General features: G+C 39.2%; 1 protein-coding gene and 1 long non-coding RNA gene across 4 annotated transcripts in view; one reads left to right on the forward strand and one right to left on the reverse strand.

The window, feature by feature from the left end:
* The window catches only part of KLHL31 (kelch like family member 31), a 48,006-nt gene extending 29,623 nt beyond the window's left edge, over nucleotides 1-18,383 (reverse strand). Inside the window, exons 1-3 of one of the 2 annotated variants that reach the window (XM_066252713.1) lie at nucleotides 17,992-18,383; nucleotides 4,693-5,893; nucleotides 2,214-2,952 (exon numbers count right to left, since the gene is read on the reverse strand). In XM_066252713.1, coding sequence (XP_066108810.1) covers nucleotides 2,220-2,952; nucleotides 4,693-5,864 — 1,905 coding nt within the window. In that variant the 5' untranslated portion in view covers nucleotides 5,865-5,893; nucleotides 17,992-18,383 and the 3' untranslated portion in view covers nucleotides 2,214-2,219. Of the gene's footprint in view, nucleotides 1-1,602; nucleotides 2,953-4,692; nucleotides 5,894-17,991 lie in introns of those variants that run through there. The other variant, XM_066252706.1, reaches the window with a different exon arrangement.
* Nucleotides 18,384-18,948: 565 nt separating this feature from the next.
* The window catches only part of LOC136319491 (uncharacterized), a 34,826-nt gene continuing 34,099 nt past the window's right edge, over nucleotides 18,949-19,675 (forward strand). For both annotated transcript variants that reach the window (XR_010728199.1, XR_010728197.1), the window contains exon 1: nucleotides 18,949-19,133. This is a non-coding gene — a long non-coding RNA (uncharacterized lncRNA). The remainder of the gene's footprint in view (nucleotides 19,134-19,675) is intronic.

Consider the following 19,675-nt stretch of genomic DNA (forward strand, 5'->3'; position numbering starts at 1 on the left):
TCATTCTAAGCCTTGGGTCCTCTACTTTACAGTACTTCTAGGAATCTCAATAGGAGACACATCTATTAGTATGCATCAAGGAATTATGTCTATTTGCCACTTATGATCTGTAATTCATAATAAACCACCTTTTTTTAAATTTCAAAATTAACAGTATACTATAGGCTTCTCCATTGTATGAGAAGATACATTTATACCAACCAAACTAAAAGATGCTGCCGTCACCCTCACATAGCTTTGTAAGTTGTGGACAAAATAATTTAGTAACTATGAAAAGTGTTATTTTACCAATGATGCTGCAAGGATAAAAGATTATCTATCTATATTTGTACATTGGTAATTTGAGAGCTTTATGATTTAACCTGCTCCATAAACAAGTTTCTCACACCGCTTTATTTTCTAGCATGGGTGGAAAGATGTTGAGGGAACAGGTGCCTTTGAGATCCACTCTGCACTCAAGGAAGCTCCTCATGCTGTGTGTAGGGTGAAGAAACAGCCCAGTGTTTTTGTTTGTTTGTTTTAATTAATGATGTCTTGTTCGTAAGTGTTTTATCCTTTACCTGAGTGTTACTATTAAATACATAGAGATCAAACTTTTCATAAGGGGCAATGATATAAAACTGTTCCACAAAGTGTACTATATGAACCACTTTTCTCAGTTCAAATAAAATATTTTAAATACAAATATTGTAACTTTAGCAAATGACCTATTTACACAGGTGGGGAGAGGATGGGATTAATGAAAACCTAGTTGTGTTTCCACATAGCTCATGTTTAACTATTTAAACCATTTGTTTTATTTTTCAAAATCCAATTGCACATAACCCATACTTGATAGGCCACTTCCTATCCAAAACAAATAAACTATTAAAAAATAAAGTGATAAACTGTAAGAAAGAAAAATATTTATCATTTACTACAATTGTTTCTTTGCTCCAAAAGTTTGCAAACATGTAAAAAAAAAATGATATCAAATGGATACACTTTAATTTGCAAAGCTAATTGGAGCAGATGAGGTTAAAAAAATATATAGCAGAATGGGCATATATTATTTTAATATTTCCATGTGATATAAAAGTATTGGATTTTTAATTAAGAAATCAGGAGGACTGTTATGAAATGGGAAACAAAGGCATTTACCAACAGGGAAACCCATTCATCCTGCTATGGCCAAATCCAAGAATTTCAAATGTTTCCTTCATTTTCATCCATGTAAAAGAGTGGGAGAGAATAAATTATTGTTGTTGGCTGTATTGACTTCAGGCTATATAACCTTCAGGCTATCTATAAGCTTTAAGTTAATGACCCTTAAGGACACAGTTTTATTTGGTGTTCTTGGTGCTTACATCAGGGTCAAGGTTGCTTTCAATCATCTTGGTGCACTGCAGTTTATAGGGTGACAGTAAGGCCTCCAAGACACTTACAATTCCTTTAATAGGGAACATGGGTTAAAGTGCAAATACTTCAAGGAGAAACGACAAAGTGATATAAATTTACACTATCAAAGAAATTACCAAATCAGTTCCTTTTTTTTGAGAGCAGAATTTTACGATGGAAATACACAGGGACTCGAGGCATGGAAGTAGAAGGGGCCGAGACAGCCCCTGGGTGGAACCCTTCTTACTTAACAGTCACAATTTGTTTTAAGATTTAGGGTTTAGGGCGTTGCCATGGGATGCCTTTCAAAACCCTTTACTCAGTCCTGTATAGGTAAAGAAACTGCTTTGAAATCTGGAATGAAATTTTAAGGAATAGAGTTCCATTTCAAAATAAAACCTATCGATGAATATTTTCAACTTCCTAAAATAAAAGAGAAAGAAGAAAATAAACTTTTGTACGTGAAATCACTTACATAAGTGTCGTTTGTGTACTAGAGTGTAGAGGGACAATCTCAAATGTGGGTGTAACCGCTATACATTTGGGAAACAGGCCACGATGGAAGAGCGCCTACAACGATTTCTGTCTGCCACCCAGTGGCTGTTGAAATAAGTTGTTTTTCTTTGTGGGCAGGGCCCTAAATTTTGCTTAAAAAAAAAAAAAAAAAAAAAGACAGAGGTAGATAATGCCATACTGGGAATTTAACACCATCAAGACATACGCCTTGATATATTTTAAAGTACAATCATTGTAGTAAATGTTATATATTTTCCTTTGCGCTAACTCAAAGGTTAACTACGAATAAATATTTGTTCTTTCCGCGTCTCCGCATCTACCTGGGTTCAGATACTGACTGGCACGGAGGACACCGAGCTGGCTCGGGACTCCCGGGTCACGCTGTTGGGCATCGAGAGGGTACAGCAGGACACGCCCACGGTGGCCTCGGGCAGCTCGTCGTCCTCTGTCCACTCGTTGAGCTCGGGGTTGAAGCATTGGATGCACTTCTTGTACTTCTTCTCGCCCTCGTTCCAGCCGCCCACCAGGTAGCCGCGGCCGTGCAGCGCCGAGGCGCCCGCGGTGCTCACGCCCACCGGCAGCGGCGCCGCGTAGCTCCACTGGCGAGTCGCGGGGTTGTAGCACTCCACGCTCAGCACGTCCACGCGCTCCCCGCGCGGATCCACCTGGCTACCCCCCATCACATACACTCTGTCGCCCAGCGTGACCGCGCAGTGCCAGCCTCGCGGCGTGCTCAGGCCCGGCAGCTCCTGCCACGAGTCGCTGGCCGGGTCGTACGCGCACACCGAGCGCGAGTACGAGTTGCTGATGTAGCCGCCAGTTACCAGCACTCGGCCGTCGGTCACCGCGCTGGCGTGGCAGCAGCGCGCCACCTCCAGGGGCGTCTTCGGCTGCCACTGATTGGTGGAGGGCACGTAGCACTCCAGCGAGGCAAGGCTGCCAACTATGTTGCGGCCGCCCACGGCGTAAAGGAGCCCGTTGAATACGCTCAGGCTGAAGTGCGTGCGCTTCTGGTTCATGCTGGCCAGGTGGATCCAGGTGTTGAAGCGGGGATCGTATCTGGGAATGGCACAGGAAGTGTGACAGCCTTGTTGGTGGCGGTCAGGGAACCCATGTTACTCCACAAACCATAACGTGAGAATTTTGACTCTATCCATGCAAGGAGGCTACTGAGATCAGCTCTCACCTGGAGGCTGGCGTTTCTCTTTCAATCAGTAAAAAAGCGTGACTCTTGGAAAAGGTAAGCCAGGCATTGGTAACTCCCCTGTTCCTGTTTATAGATTCACCTCCTTTATATGGCCACATGGAGAAGACTACAGAGACAGGCCTTCCAGTCAGTTTCCTTTTCTCCATATCTAAGCATCTATCATCCAGTAGGATCTATGAGATTGCGCGTGGGGAGCGCGTGGAAACTGGCATTTGTGGCAATCAGAAAAGGGAATACTGCTAAATTAAAGTCAATTCCATATATTTTCAGAAACTAACCATCCATAGCTTGTTCTCACCACTTAATTAAGATCGGAGTTGACCAACTGGATTTCTCCATTTCTCACAGCCCCCGTCTTAATCACACAACTATCCTGGCCGTTGCAACAGTAAATCTAAGTTACTCAACCAAGTCCTCTTATCATCTGTTAGAATGAGATCAATGGGACTCGTATCCAAAGGAATCAACCAGGCCTTAATTTGTATTACTTTTCTCTTTTCTAGCACTTTTTAGTAGCTAATATTTTTTTAGTCGAGGAATATTTTTTTTCAGTGTTTAATATTACAGTAATTATACCATAAGCATTGCAATCATACCGCCAAAACAGTGACTTGAGACTAATAGTTGACTTATCAGTGGAGGAAAATAAGCAGTGAGTACAATATGCTGTCCTGTTTACATAGTTCCGAAGGACTGGAAACACAGAACTCTCTCCAGCAGTTTGAGGTTCACTCATCTTAGTTCCAGTTAACCTCTAAATCAAGACTTAAGTAAAATTATAAATTAAAGGCTAAAAATCAATCAATTGTTTGAATTCATTTAAATAACATACACAATGAAATGAAGAATACTTTTTATCATATACCGTACCAATTTTCAGATCTTGTTCATTAATTCTGCTTAACATTGTAAGCGTGGCTTTCTGAACATTTCATATATATGGAAGTTTAATTTTTTTACCATAAATATATAAAAATAATATGGCACTTGAATTCAATTTTCTGAAGGATTTATTATGTTCGTTCACTCTTTTTTTCATGCTTCTAACATACTGACATGTTCTCTGGTATTTAGTCTTCAAATAAGCATTTAGAATTAATTACCGTAGCTGCCACAGTTTTAATGATCTCATTCTATTTGCCAGTTATATATCGGACAGTCATCAATAAGCCACACAAAAGATATTTTCTATTTTTCAGTCGTTCTTACCACTAGTATTCTTACCCCTTAATGTTAAAAAACTAACTTTGTATATTCAGTGTCTTTCAGAAGAGCACCCAGACTAGAACTGAGCAAATGTGAATTGCCACCTACTAGTGGTATAATTCTCTGGGTATCATATTTTTTACATAATAACAGAATAATCCTATCTTCCCTGCTCATTTTAGGGCCTTATTCAGAAATCTAGAGTACATGAGTGCACTTTATATAATATGAAGTGTTGTGCGTATATATAATGTGGCATTATTATTATTATTATTAACTTACTGAGCTAATGAGCTAAGCTAATAGGCATGACTAATTTACTTCCAAGTTGGGGCAATTTCCTCATAATATTGAACCATTTCGGTTCCTAGTAAAGAATCAAGTACCTGCAGAAATTGCTGACTGCATGCTTGGCTTGGTTCCTTGCATCATTCTGGTCTTCACCGCCAGCAACATAAAGAAATCCATCCATCACAGCCACACACTGATTAAAACTCTTGGCTGGCATTTCTGTAAGCTTGCTCCATCCACTTTCAGGGTCTCTATACAAGACGTCTCTACTAAGGGACTTCTCGGTAAGGCCTGGCCGTCCCCCAACAGTAACGAGGACTCGACAGCCCCCGCGGATTCTCGTGCGCCTAGACTGCAACGTGTTTTGATGATACGGAAGTAAATGGTAGTTCATAGCATCCACAAGAAGTTTGTGACAATCAGCATCTTGCATCATTCTTGGTACAGACTGAACATAATTGACCAGGTCTTGTGCAGAGATGGTACCAAAGCGAATATTGCTCAAAAGATCTGCAGCATATTTCATTCTCTTTTGGTCAGATTCTAACCATTTCATAGCAATCTGGAACGCTACAATTTCAGAAGGCAGCTGTAAGTCATCATCTATAAGAAGTTCGTTAATTTGCTCAAATGTGAGTTTCATGAACTGATCTGACTCTGCAAATTCAAGGAAGTTATCCCGGATAAATTTCTGGGCTGCTCCTTTTGCATTTTTCAGAGAGTACGTTTCAGCAATGTTAGCAATGTACATGCAATTCTCAACATTGATCTCTCGTATCAGGAAATCACTGCACATCTTTACAAGGGTATGGATCTGAAGATAAACAGCAGCAGAAATAATGCTTCCTATGGTATACAAGGAGAGAGTCAGCTTTCCGGTGTAGGCGTATGCGATGACGGTGGCGAGGCCCAGTGGTGCGATATCGTTGAGATCCACCCTTTGAGTAGATGGGTCTTTTTTTAGGATGTTGTAAAAGTACTCACTGCACGAAGCCATTACGGACTTGTGAACATCAAAGGATTTGGTTTTTGTGCCAATGACTAAGTCACAAAGGAAGCTCTCTTGCCGCATTTTACTTAAACCTTCCAAGAGGTTGGGGCCATAAGAAGCATCTGTTAGTTCAGAAGAAATGCAGCTAAGGCCATTGCCTCCCTCTAGGATCCCATTGAAAGCATTTAGTTTGGTGAGGGGTCTATCTTCCACGATTATGGTCATCTCATTGATATCTCCTTTGTTCTTTCTGACGGACTTCTTTTTGGGGGCCATGTTGGCAAACACAGGGTCACAGGCAAGAGCTGTGAGAAAAAGAAAAAAGAAGGCGCGGTATTATTTGAATTGTTCTTTGGACTTTGAATTGCTACATTGAAATGCATTTCTTTTTTATAAGATAAAAAAATTTTAGTGGCATAATGTAGCTTAATCCTCAAAAACAGATTTAAAAACTCACATTCCACCAGGTGCCCATTTTATTGACAGTTTACTTCAGCATCAAGCATTGAAGACAATTCTAGAAAGACTTATTTTATCAAATGAGACTTTTGTAGCTGTATTGCCAAGTAATTTTATATAGTAGAAACGACCAAATATTCTCTGATGTAGTTATACAGTAATTATGGATTAGGACTTAAACATCATTTGAAGGGCTTCATTTACTCTCATGAAAAAGTGAGTAATAACTATTTTGAAGTTTTCCTTAATAAAATACTAAAACACAAGAAGATATGTAAAATGTAGAATATATATATTTATAGATGTGGATATGTGTATATATATATGTATATAAATAAATAAATGTAGCATTTAAAAAATCAATAGATAAAGACTTGTAATGATAGCATTAGTTCAATTGATTTTTACTCTACATATTTACTAAGATAATTTCCAGATGAATTAAATATCTAAATCTCTCCTTCTCTCTCACACATACACAAAACTAACATAGGACTAGAACAAAATAGCTTTGCCCCCTCCCCCAATCTTAGAATGAGAAAGGCCCTCTTAAGTGTAACATAAAATTCAGAAGCCATACAGGAAAAGACTGAAATATCTGAATATAAACAAAAATGAAAATGGCAAAATAACACCAAGTGTTTAAAAGACAAGCAACAGAGACTGTGAAAACAAACACTGGTAACATTTTTGACAGCTAAAAGGTCAATTGACAGAATATTTAAAGAGCTCCTACAAATCAATGAGAAAAAGGTAATCCAATTTAAAAATAAACAAAGACCACAATTAGGTAACTAGGTCATTCAAAGAAGATGAAACACAAATAGTTAATAATTTTTTATTTTAAAGCTAAACTAATAACTATCAGGAAACTGTCAGCTGAAATCAAGAGATTCTTTTTATTTTTTTGTGGTCATTTTTTTGTCTGACGGTTAAAATATTTTAAAATATACATGATATCATATATTGGTGTGGTGCGCTCTATAAACTGTTGAGAGTATAACTGATTCAGATTTTGAATAATTTGGCAGTCACTTGGGAACAAAAACTATATTTATGTTTTGACACTAAAATTCTAAGTGTAGGAATGTGCCTTAGAGAGATATAACCACATAGAGATATATTTATATGAATACTCACATATTAAGGATAGTAACATTTTTCATTATCAGTATTATAAATATTTGAATCAGTTATTAAACCTATATGAAGTGTACATTTAGCTTGATAATGGTAGCTCTGATAGTTTTAGTATTAAACAGACTTGAAATAATATTAAGTTTACTAAATATATACATAGTCCTTAAAATATTATAGATTAAATTATTCCAGCCTTTCTGAAAAAAATTGAGCATAATCATCGGAAGATGCTATCTTTTGACTTTTAAGTGGATTTCATTTACTTCATGGTAGCATGCACGTTTTTATGAGATTAGTGGTGTGTTTTAGTTATAAAGTCAGTATGTGCAATCAAAGCTTCATAGTATGTTATCTATTATTCCAGATAATTGTATATACTTACACAAAATTATCTACATAGTTTTGAGCAGCGGTGTGCTAGGAAACCAACTCATTAGAAGGGAAAAGCCCTTATTGGTAAGGTGCTAATTTCTTCAGTACAAATATACTCTGCTGGCTGATTTTAAGCTATCACACTGTTTAACAACCAGCTTGCCAAGTTCCTGAAAATGTAACAACTGGTTCTTGTGAGTCAGTACCAGGCAGCTCCAGCACCGTACTATAAAAGAACTTCTATTAAAACAAGTTTACACTATATTATTCAGTAGTTGGCTTTTTGCACCTAGCAGTAACTTGTGTACATCTTTCTGGTGGCAGAGACAGAGAGAGAGTCAGAGAGAGGGACAGATAGGGACAGACAGGAAGGGAGAGGGATGAGAAATATCAATTCTTCATTTTGCGGCTCCTTAGTTGTTCATTGATTGATTTCTCATATGTGCCTTGACCGGGGGGCTACAGCAGACCGAGTGACCCCTTGCTTGAGCCAGTGACCTTAGACTCATGCTGGTGAGCCTTGCTCAAACCAGATGAGCCCGCGCTCAAGCTGATGACCTTGGGGTCTCGAACCTGGGTCCTCCACATCCCAGTCTGACACTCTATTCACTGCGCCACTGCCTGGTCAGGGTCGTGTACATCTTTCTGTATTGATACATTCACAAATTTGCCCCATTCTGTCTAATATGTAGCTACAGTGCCCCATAGTAAGAATATATAAAACCTACTCAATTATTTTCTTGTTGATGTCCAAATATTTAGGTATTTAGGTGCTTTATAGTTTCTTGGTGTGTATGCTTTAAGTCTCACTGATGAGATCATCCTTGAGGGGTAAAACTTGGCTTTTATCCCTCTTGGAAGGTCTTCAATTTAATTATTGGAATATCTATTTAAAAAATTCCATGACCTTTCTATTGTGTTTGCTCCTATTCTGAATGCGTTAGACTTAAATGCTCAGTATTGTATATTTATCATTAATAGATTATTTCATTGGTAGTATATGGAGTGGATATTTCAACAACTGATAAAACAGGGCACCTCCTAACTAACTAATACGGACTCACAATACTGAAGCTGGGTCCCAGCAGGTCCCAGAGGTACCCTGTGTAAGTCTTCAGTCACTGAATTATAGGAAAGCAGAGGGGGTGAGACGCTGGGAGAGGGCTGGAGGGGTGAGACAGATTCAGGGAATGGGAGAGGAGGAGTCAGGTAAGCTGTCATACGGCTAATTACCAATCAGTAGGTTCTCAATATTTTAACAGCTGATACTATACTGAAACATATTCATCCCTCCCAATGTATGAGAAGTGGTACAATATTAACTATAGAACCTGCAAAAAATTTAACTTTGTGTATTGTAATTGCTAGGGTAGTGCTGTCAAATGAAAATACAGAATTTAAAAATTTCCAGTAGCCATACTAAAAAAGGCACAAAGAAATCGGTGAAATTAATTTTAATAATATATTTTATTCTGTGTCCAGTAGTTTCACAGTAAAATTCTTTGCCCCGAGCATTTTCTCTGCAGTCATTTTTGCTATATAGCTAATTGGCTGAAGGCAATTTTTCTAGAAAAGGTGAAATAATTGGCTGCCAGTTTGGTTTCATTTCTCATTGACAAAGTTCGCACACATACTCCCATTTTTTATATTATGTAAATCTTGGCTCTCATAAAGGTCTCTACAGTGACAGGTAGACCTGGTGATCTTTAAACAACTGCATAGAAAGCCAGACTGCAAAGCTAGGGCTAGAGTGTGCACTATCCTAGAAAATGATAGCATGTCAGTTCTTGCAAATCCTTCAGTCGGCACAGTTATCCTGTGCATCCATCAAAACCAAAATTTTACCAAACTGTGGCAAATATCAAAGAGGCAACCACTAATTCACAGCCATCTTTGAGAGCATTTATTATTGATTCGTTAGTTGGAAACCGATACCTCTCTTAATGAAGGAAGAAATTGTAGCAAAAAAGAAAAAAATAAAATACTATGAATAAAAGACTTTGAAGACAATATATATATTTTTTGTAATAAAGTCTTTGACTTTGTTTTTAATTTTTTCATGTTTGATCATGTCCCTTTTAATGCCGCTCTTTTATATTTCATTCTTTTATCTTTTACTGTGAAATTGCCTTATGCTTAATTAGGTATGTGGCAAAAATGCTTGTCGCAAAGAGCTCATGGTGAAACTACCTAAAACCATTTTATTCAACTTTTTACAAAATATAATTTCAAACTGTAATTGCTATACAATTATTAATGTGATACTTTACTTTTTTTTTTTTATACTAACACTTCAAAATCCAGAGTGTGTTTTGTACTTACAGCACATCCCATTTGGGACTAGTTACACTTCAAGTGTTTAATAGCCACAAGTGACTGACAACCACTGCACAGCAGAGCCCTAGAGCAACCACTGAAAAATGCCAAGTGCGTCTGAAAAACCAATAGATAAATTTAGACGGAATTCAAAAGAGGGCAGGAAAGTTGGAACAGAGGAATAAAAATTCAAGGGACACATAGAAATATAATTTAATGGTAAACCTAAATCCTAATAATTATATTAAATATTAATGGATAAAACATTCTGATTAAAAAGCCCAGATTGTCAGAATGGGTAAGAAAAGCAAAACCCAAAAATACATGTTGTCTACAAGAGACTATAAATATAAAGACACAGATAGGTGAAACAACAAATAGATAGAAAAAGATTTACTAAGGAAATAGAGACATAAAAAGACTGGAATGGTTATATTAATATCAGATAAAATGTAGTTCAAGGAAAAAAAACAATAACCAGTAATAAAAAGGGAATTTCACAATGATAAAAAGGTTAAGTCATCATCAAGATATAACGATCCTAATGTATATATGTAAATAACAGAGCTTCAAAATATGTAAAGGGAGAAATAGCCAATTTCTCAGTTATATTTGAAAACGTTAGTAACTCTCTCAGCAACTGATAGAACAGAAAAGAATTAATAAAGGTATAGATTATCTGAACATTGTTAATCACCCTGACTTAATTGATATTTCTAGAACATCACATCCAACAATCGCAGAATACAAATTTTCCTCTAGAGTCCGTAGTACAACCACCAAGACAGAATTTGTGCTGGGCTTCTAAACATATCTTAATAAATTTAAAAGCATTAAATTCATACAGAGTATGTTCTCTGATCATACTGTAATTAAATTAGAAATTAATAACAATAAGCTATCTAGGAAAACCATCAATATTTGCAAATTAAACAATTCACTTCTAAAGTATCCATGCATCAAAGAAGAGATCACAAGGCAAATGAGGTATTTCTAATTGAATGATAATAAAAATACAACATAAATACTAGCTCCACTATTCATGATCTAACCTCTTAGAGTCTCCATTGACTTATCTCTAACATGAAGATAATAATAGCTCCTGCCTGTAGGGCTGTCAACAAAAGCTCTGGCAAAAAGTGAGTGTTCGAAAATTCTTGAATCATTTTTATTAACATCAACAACCCTTGTTGGTTGTTTCTTTGGGAGTAAAGGAAGTAACGTCTTTCAACTTTGGGGTGAAGCGCATCAGAGAAAGCCGCCACACATGGGGAAACAACATGAGGACCAGGCGGTGATGTGGGACGAGCATCGAGTGACCCAGGTTGAGAACAGGCAAACAGCAACCAGGAAAGATTTCTGGAATCCGTAACCATTTCTAAAGGATTTTGAAAACAACAGGAAATGCAATTATGTAGGCTGAGGAACAGATTATTTTTATTTTGATATAAACGATAAGGGTAATTGTGGAAGTTTGGAAAAATCTGGGACATTTGATTCTGGGTCGTATGAGCAAAACAACAGATGACATGGAGTAGACTGAATCTATGAGCCTGGACCTAAACATCCACATGAAGGGAACTATTTTGATGGGGTGGTGTTAGGATAGGCAGGTTTGCAGATAATAATAATCTTGCCAGTCCTCGATCGAAGGGGTTTTAAGAGGAATAAACAGGTGCAGGAGGCAGGCCATTAAGGGTAGAGGAGATGCCTCATGCTGAAGCAGGAAGGCTGACTCAGCATAGTGTGTGCAGACTGAGGTCATGAGGAGACAGTTGGGCAGGTATTATTAGGCCAGTACATAGAGGCTGTTGTATGCCAGGAAGGTTTTGGACTTGATAATGAGTCAAATGGAGTAGGATTCAGAAATCTCCGGGAAGGAAGAGGACAACCTGAGTGAAATCAGTGAAAGATCTTCCATGGCCTGCTTTCTCTGACTTCCTGTTGCCACCTGCTCTGTCCTCCACTGCCTGGCCTTCGTGCTGACCCTGCGTTCCCATGGAAACCCTCCTGACTCTCGCTATCTGAACTCCACTGCCTGTGTCCCATTTCTAAAGGGCCCTACTGGGCAATACATACATTAGCTAGTCTGACAAACGGTCTAATCAATTAATGGTTATATCTACTCTTTCTCCAGATATGTGTGTTTTTTGGTGAATTTTTTTTTATCAGTGTCCTTGTACAAATTTCTAAGAGTAGCCACTGTGGAACAAACACACACACACACACACACACACACACGTGGGCAAAAGTAGGTTTATAGTTGTTTGTATGATAAATAATACAAGAATAATAATTTTGTGTACTCATGACTAAAAACCTACTTTTGTCCAGCCTTGTGTGTATATATATTTTTTATTCTTTAAATAATATTTATTTAATTTTAATAATATTATCAGTATTTTAATGATATTTTAAATTTCTATTTTTTAAAAATAAGAAAGGGCCTTAGAGCCCTGAAAATCACTTTGCAGAAGTCATTGGCTTCCTTAGCTCTCTCTAGGGGGGAGGGGGAGACCGCAGGAGACCTTGTGACAGGAGACTAGACTTTGGATGGTGAACACACAATACAGTATGCACATGATATATTACAGAATCGTACACCTGAAACTTAGATTTTTTTTAACCAATGACATCCCAATAAAAGGATTAGGATGTGAGGTTCTAACCTAGCCATTTTCAGAGTCTTGATTAATCACCATAAGTAGAAGTGACCTATAATCTCAAACACTTGGTAAAATAAATGTATTGTAAATATGAAAAAGAAAGAGAGACTATGGAAATCGCAGCCTGTAGACAACTTCCTTTCCTGGCGGCGTGTTTCCCCAGATCTGCTCATAAATTCTTTCTTTACTAGAGCTGCCCTGACATCCTGTTCCCAGGTTTGCACCTTGAAGGTGAAGCTGTCCATCCATCTGCCTGGTGTTCTCAGTCTGTGCCGTGTTCCTGCAATAAGGTCACAGCAGACCCCTCAGAAGGGTCTGAGGATCAGGGCACTTCTTTGAAGCGGGGCAAAGCTCTGATGTCCTCTAGGCAGCAGAGAGGTTCACTGGCTCCTGCAGCCTGATCAAGCCCTTCCACTGGGCCTGCTCTTTTATTTCCATCTGCCCCGCTAGGGGCTCCTGCCACTACTTCTCTCAGTTGAAGGAGTACTGCAAGCCACTCAGAAAGGTAGGGCAGCCGCGTTGTATTGCATGTTCCCGGCTCCATTGGGCAGAAGGCTGGCTTCCTCATTATGGTGATCAAAACCCAGGAGGCTCTGTTCTCACTCGCAGACAGGAAGCCTCTGACAAATTCTCCAAGCCTCCTCACACTGGGCCCTTTCTGGAGACACAAGGCATGTCATACTTGGTACACACACACACACACACACACATTCATCACATCACTTGATCAACCAGCATTTTCCCACAATCACATTTAAATGAAGAGCAAGGGAGACTTTAAAAGGAAGAAGTTATAAAAGGGCAGCTTAGGAGTATATGTGTGAAAGTCAAGTGGAAGGAACAATGTAATTCACTTCTACTTATTCATTTGGTGATGGTCCTGAGTCATAAGGCTGATTATAAGGGCTAATAGCTGGTGATTAGAAAAAAACTGAATATTAACAAAAATGTATGACTCAGTTACTAGGTCATAATGTGAGGATGTAGTCAAAAACAATTTGTACTGGAACTCTCACTGCTTTTCCTACAATTATACAAATGTTTACTCGGCAGCCCTGGTCATATTATTAGTGTTTACTAACGATGGTCACAATGACAAGCCAAGATGTGGCTAAGGAAAAAGGTTACGAAAGGAGTTGCATATAATTTAGATGATAGCCTCGACATTGAGTAAGACATTTTGAGAGCATTCCATTCTTATTGATTAAATTATATATTAACTCAAAGTTGCAAGGAGGTTTTAATTATTATTGTTTTTAAAAAAGCATTTTAATTAATTCTTTTAAAACAGTGAGTGCCTTGTGGCTAGCTGCTCAGGGACTCTCCAGGCTTGGTAGCCCCGGCAATCACCATGGTGACCATGCCCAGGAGACAGCTTTTACTGGGGTTAGGTTATGGTCTGGATGATGAGGACTATATATAGCCTTGCGGAGTTGCCCATGGCTGGGAGTGTTTTAAGACTGTATCTCTGTTTTTTCTAAAGCACAAAGGGCTTGATTCTTCTTCCTAATCCAGAGGGCTCTAATGAGTTGCCCCTTGAGGTAAAGAGAGGAAGTTCTATACAGAGCCTGGTTCTTCTGCCTCTACCCCCAGACTATAAGTGGCTTGCACTTTTTACACGGCCCCTACCATAGTAAGGCATGGTGGAAAGAGCAGGTCTTGCTATAGCAACTGAGGTTGTGTAATGGGAGAAGCGGCCATTTGGAGGCATTTCCAGTCTCTTGTCTTTCCTTTTTTGGGTGAGGGAAAAAACTTTACACAGGCTGCAGAGGGTTCTGGTAGGCTCCCTCTTTTACCAGAGTTGTCCCTCCATTCTGCAGAGGACACCCAGAGAATTCTTCTCTCGTCATAGACACCACAGCCTCCTCCCCTCTCTGCTCCATCCACAATCACCCAAGCAGCTTCTTGGGTCTCCTCCATCATAAATGGGCAGAAGGGTAACAGAAATTCAATTCCATGCTCCCCTCCCACTGCTCACTGCAGATTTTGGCTCTTGCATCATTTCTATGACGACAGTGTCACGTATTCAGCACTCAATAAACAACTGGGCAGTTGAGTCAATCATCACATTTTTTTCGTCATCTTTTGTACTTGCCAAATTTAAGTGTGTTAATAAATAATTCCCGAGTACAAATCACCAAATACAAATCTATATTATGAAATAGAGGTACATTATTACCTCTATTTCTACCTAAAATAATAATGATATAACTAGCATTTATTAATTGAGGGCTTACTGTGTGCTGAGCCTTGGGTAGGTATTTTATGTGGTTTTATTTATTTTTTTAATTTAAGCAATTCTGAAATCCTAAAATGTAGGATATATTAAATGCATTTTACAAGTGAAGAAATTAAGGACCAGCCTGACCAGGCGGTGGCGCAGTGGATAGAGCGTCAGACTGGGATGTGGAGGACCCAGGTTTGAGACCCCAAGGTCGCCAGTTTAAGCGCAGGCTCATCTGGTTTGAGCAGAGCTCACCAGCGTGAGCCCAAGGTCGCTGGCTCCAGCAAGGGGTCACTCGGTCTGCTGTAGCCTCCCAGTCAAGGCACATATGAGAAATCAATCAATGAACAACTAAGGAGCTGCAGCGAAGAATTAATGTTTCTCATCTCTCTCCCTTCCTGTCTGTCTGTCTCTATCTGTCTCTCTCTCTGTCTCTGCCACAAAAAAAAAAAAGAAAAGAAATTAAGGACCAGAGAGAGTTTAAAAAACATATCCAAGGTCATACAAGGTCACACTCAAATCAAGATTGAATCCTGACCCGCATGCTGCCTCCTTTAAACCCCGGGTAGGTTAAAATCTATAGCACTTTTAACAGTTAGTTCTTTCTAACATGAGGAGGTAGAGACTGAGTGAGGTAGAGTTGAGGTTTATAAATTCAAAATCTGAAGATGGAGAATATGAAATGGTTCTTTAGGGCTCCAAACACTGAACTGAAAGAGTTGCCCTTTTAAATGTAAGATACATTTATTTGGGGACAAACAGAGTCTGTGGATTTCTTTATCCTGTTAGGGGTAATAAAGATATGAAACTCCACTAGGTTGATAGCCAAAAATAGGAACAGGTTCAAGGAGATCTTGCATGAATTTGTTGATCAGAGCATCAAATACTTCCTTATAAGTGTTAAGCTGAACATGAAATTATCAATTTTTGTTTAAAGACAAATTTTATTAATTTCTTATTCAACTTAGAGGCCTGTGCCTGACTTTCATCGATGAGGTATACAGACTCTGTACATCAAATTCACTTATATTTCCAATTCTGGGTGCAAGATGCAAGATCCCAGTGCTAACATTTTTGGTTTGGGTTTAGTTGAGAATTTTACTCTACGTAGCTCTTTCTCTTTCCAGTCTGTTGTGTGTGTGTGTTAAATTTGGGAAGGAGAATCGGAAATCTAGCTTTTAAGACTAATGTCTCTTTGGTTGTCATAGAACTGAAAATTGGGGTTTTTTTTAGTGTGTGTATGTTTATTTTGTTCTAACTAGCTGATAGATCTGTAGCAAAATATCCAACCATTTAGGTAAGTATCTGTCAAATGAGGAGATGTATACCTTTCAATTCTAAAATTTTAAAGTTATATTAAACAGCTGTCATTTGCCGTCAGAATTGTCAATGTATCACTTCTCCCCATTGTGACCTTTTAGAACCCCAGAATCAGCTCATGACCAGATGTGGATAAACCAGCTGAGACAGGAGTCTTCACCTGGAAGTCACGCATCTGGGTCTGGGTTGCCAGATTTAGCAAATAATAACACAAGATGTCCAGCCTGGCCTGTGGTGGCACAGTAGATAAAGTGTCTATCTGCAATGCTGAGGTCGTCAGTTCAAAACCCTGGGCTTGCCTGGTCAGGGCACATATGGGAGTTGATGCTTCCTGCTCCTCCCCACTTCTCTCTCTCTCTAACTCCCTCTCTCTCTCCTCTCTAAAATAAATAAACAAAATCTTAATAAAAAGACTTCAAAATACAACATGTACAGTTATATTTGCATTTCAGATAAACCATGAATCATATTTTAGTATAAGTATATCCCATGCAATATTTGGGACATACTTATACTAAAAGCTGGCTTGTGGTTTATCTGAAATACAAATGTAATTGGGTGTCCTGTATTATTTTAACTAGCAACCTTTTTTTGGGTGGGTGAATCTATGAATTCCATGAAATTTTCTGAAATACTATGAAACATGTTTGCATGTGTGTGTTTATGTGCATTTTTTTTTTTGTAGAGTGGGCCCAGAGCTTTCATGAGGTTCTCAAAAGGGTCCACAACCCCAACAGACCCAGAACCATTGGACTGAGAAGGATGCTCACAAGAGACGGGAACACCCTACCCCCTTCTGCCAGCGCACAAGTCCATGCGAAAGTATCACACTTAAACCAAGTCCCGCCCGGCCTGAAACAGATCTCGGATGAAAAGCTCCTAGAACTGATTATAGAAAAGAATTGTCACTTTATATTTAAGAACATTCTTTTTCCCGCTGCTCTCAACCCTTAGTTCCCAGGGGAAACTAGATAGGGCAAGTTGAAGAGCCATGTGTGCTCAAGTGTCACTGTCATTCCAATGCCAGAATGAGCTGGGATCCCAGAATGACTTCTTGCCAAAGGGGAGAATCAGCTGCCGGAGCTCCCTGCCCCTGCCGCATTCCTAGTGCATCTGTGCGGGCTCATCAGCCTGACGCCCGGAATAGAAACGCCGGGCTCTGCCGCTTGCCATTTTAAGTTAAGTCCGATGGAAGGGGAGGGGGAGGGTTCCACTTCACTGTTTCATTTCCAACGTGATTTCTAATCTAAAACGCGTGTCAATATAACCATATGTGCACATTTAGAACAAAAACTTATTTTATAGTGAAATCACAGATTTGTTCTTTTTTTTTTTCCAGGGGCGATTTTTCTTTAGTCAATAGGTTATATTTCTGGGAATTCAAAGGGTTCTCTGATTTATTTATTTATTTTGCTACCAATTTCATTAAAACAAATTGCATTTTATCTAAAGTTATTGGGTGTCAAATGTTTACATGGTTCCGGATAAAAATGGAGAAGAAATTTTAAACTTTGTGAACATCACTTAAAAAATTTTAATTTCCCCCTCTCATCTCTATAAAAATAGGAGAAAAACATACATCAGCCTTTACAGACTTAAAATGATTGTTAGAGATTACAAGTAATTTTACTTTCTGAAAGCGTCCTTTCACGAATGTCTAGGACTATGTATGACATTCATCTAATGTACCACATCCCTTTGACTTCAAGAAAACTTGGTTTTCTGTCTACTTGGGTTTCTGGCTCCCAAGTTCAGATTGGGGAGGAGAGCGATGTGCCCCAACTGTAGACGCCTTCACTTGAGGTCGCTCTGCGAACACCAGACACACGGTCCTCTCCCACCCATGGAGCCATACACCCCAGCGTCTAGAAGAACGGAATTGGAGAGTGTAGCCCCAGCTCCTTACCCTCCTGAGTGAGTGGCGTCCCGGACTTGTTATGATGAAGTGTCAGCAGTAGACTCCTCTTGGGAAGTAAACTGTGGAGAGAAAGAGAGAGCGGGAGAAGGCAAATCCTGTGGGGAGCCACCAGCAGCCACCTGACAAGTCTCAGCAGCAATTTTTAGAGTCACCCTTTGCAGTCCCACTGGCTGAAACAGCTGAGCCTGTTCTGTGGCCCCAGGAGCGGGTGAGGGCTCTCCCTCTTTGGCCTGGGCCTCCAGGCCGCCTCCCGGCAGAGGGCGGAGCTCTGGTTGGAGGAGAGGGGTTGGGTTTCTTGACCTGCCCAGTGTTTTCTTTCTTTTTTCTTTTTTTTTTTCTAGTCAAGAGCTCAATCAACCTGGGTGTGAGGAAAGAAAATTAATTAGGTGGGTATTTAATTGATGGGAGCAGGGATTAGAGTGCATGTACTTGGTAAGAGGAAGGAAAAGTTGTGGATAAAAATGAGCTTCCAGAAAGGTAAATAGCCTGGTCACCTCAGGTCCTTTGAGAAGACTGAGTTTATAAATAGACTGTTCTTTAGAAGAGGAGCACATGTTTACGACGACAAGGTGCCTTCTATGGTACCGCACATATGGCACGAACATGATTAGAGTCAACGTCTAGTTCAACAGAGTGAAGTTCATAACCAGTCCTTGATAATCCAGCGATTCATAGGGAGGTTTAGGATTAACACACACTCTAGTACACAGGCAGGCTGGGAAAATACCTACTTTGGCAAGATAAAAAAATGTGAAAAAAAATATAGAGAGGATTATAAATGACCACAATTAACTCTTTGAGTAGTATTTTGTTAACCCCTTGAGAATACACATAGATATTTGTACTACTCAAAGGGTTAATAGGAATTAAGAGTGTGAAATGGCTGCTAAAGAAATTTAACCTGATATTAGGCTGCAATAATGGACAAACAGATCATGGAAAAATAAATGTTCTGTTATTCTTCATTAGTCAGATCACATGATGAGCATTGCTTTGACACCTTGGCACACTGAGAAATCAGTCCGCACCCTGCAGAAGGTGGCTGGGGCGAAGAGAACGTCAGAGCTGTGCACGTAGGACCATCTGCACGTGGGACTCCTGAGTGCCAGTGTTTTGTGGGCTGCTGTGCGGTAAGGAGAGTCATTTAAAATTTTTGTAGCTTAAGGTGTCAAAAACTAGGTCCAATAGCCTAGAAATTCCTAGGAATTAAATTTAAAAATAAGAAAGGAAAACTGTGAAGACCACTGGGTTCTGCTAATGATGACAAGGAGGCCGTTCCCATGACTGGAGAGGTAGGAGTAAAAGAAGCGATGGGACTGGGGTGACACAGAAGGGACTCTCACCCGGTGGGACACTCGCACTGGATCATCTCTGATGTTTTTCCAATTCTAAGACTTTATGTATTGGCTTCTAGTTCTGACACTTCTCAAGTCATTGGATAGTATCTTAGTTAGCACTTTTACTTGCATTATAGCTGGCTTTTTAGTAAAAAAGCTACATTGGTTGGTTTTTTTTTCTTTTCATTCTTTCTTTACATCCATAGATCTCCAGCCCAGAATGTGTCAGAAGAAATCAGAGGAGTTTTTTTTGTTTTTGTTTTTTTTGTTTTTTTTTTTTTAATTTAGTGAGAGGAGGGGAGGCAGAGACAGACTCCTGCATGTGCCAGATCGGG

This window comes from Saccopteryx bilineata, chromosome 1 (assembly GCF_036850765.1).
Source record: "Saccopteryx bilineata isolate mSacBil1 chromosome 1, mSacBil1_pri_phased_curated, whole genome shotgun sequence".
NCBI classification, from domain to species: Eukaryota; Metazoa; Chordata; class Mammalia; order Chiroptera; family Emballonuridae; genus Saccopteryx; species Saccopteryx bilineata.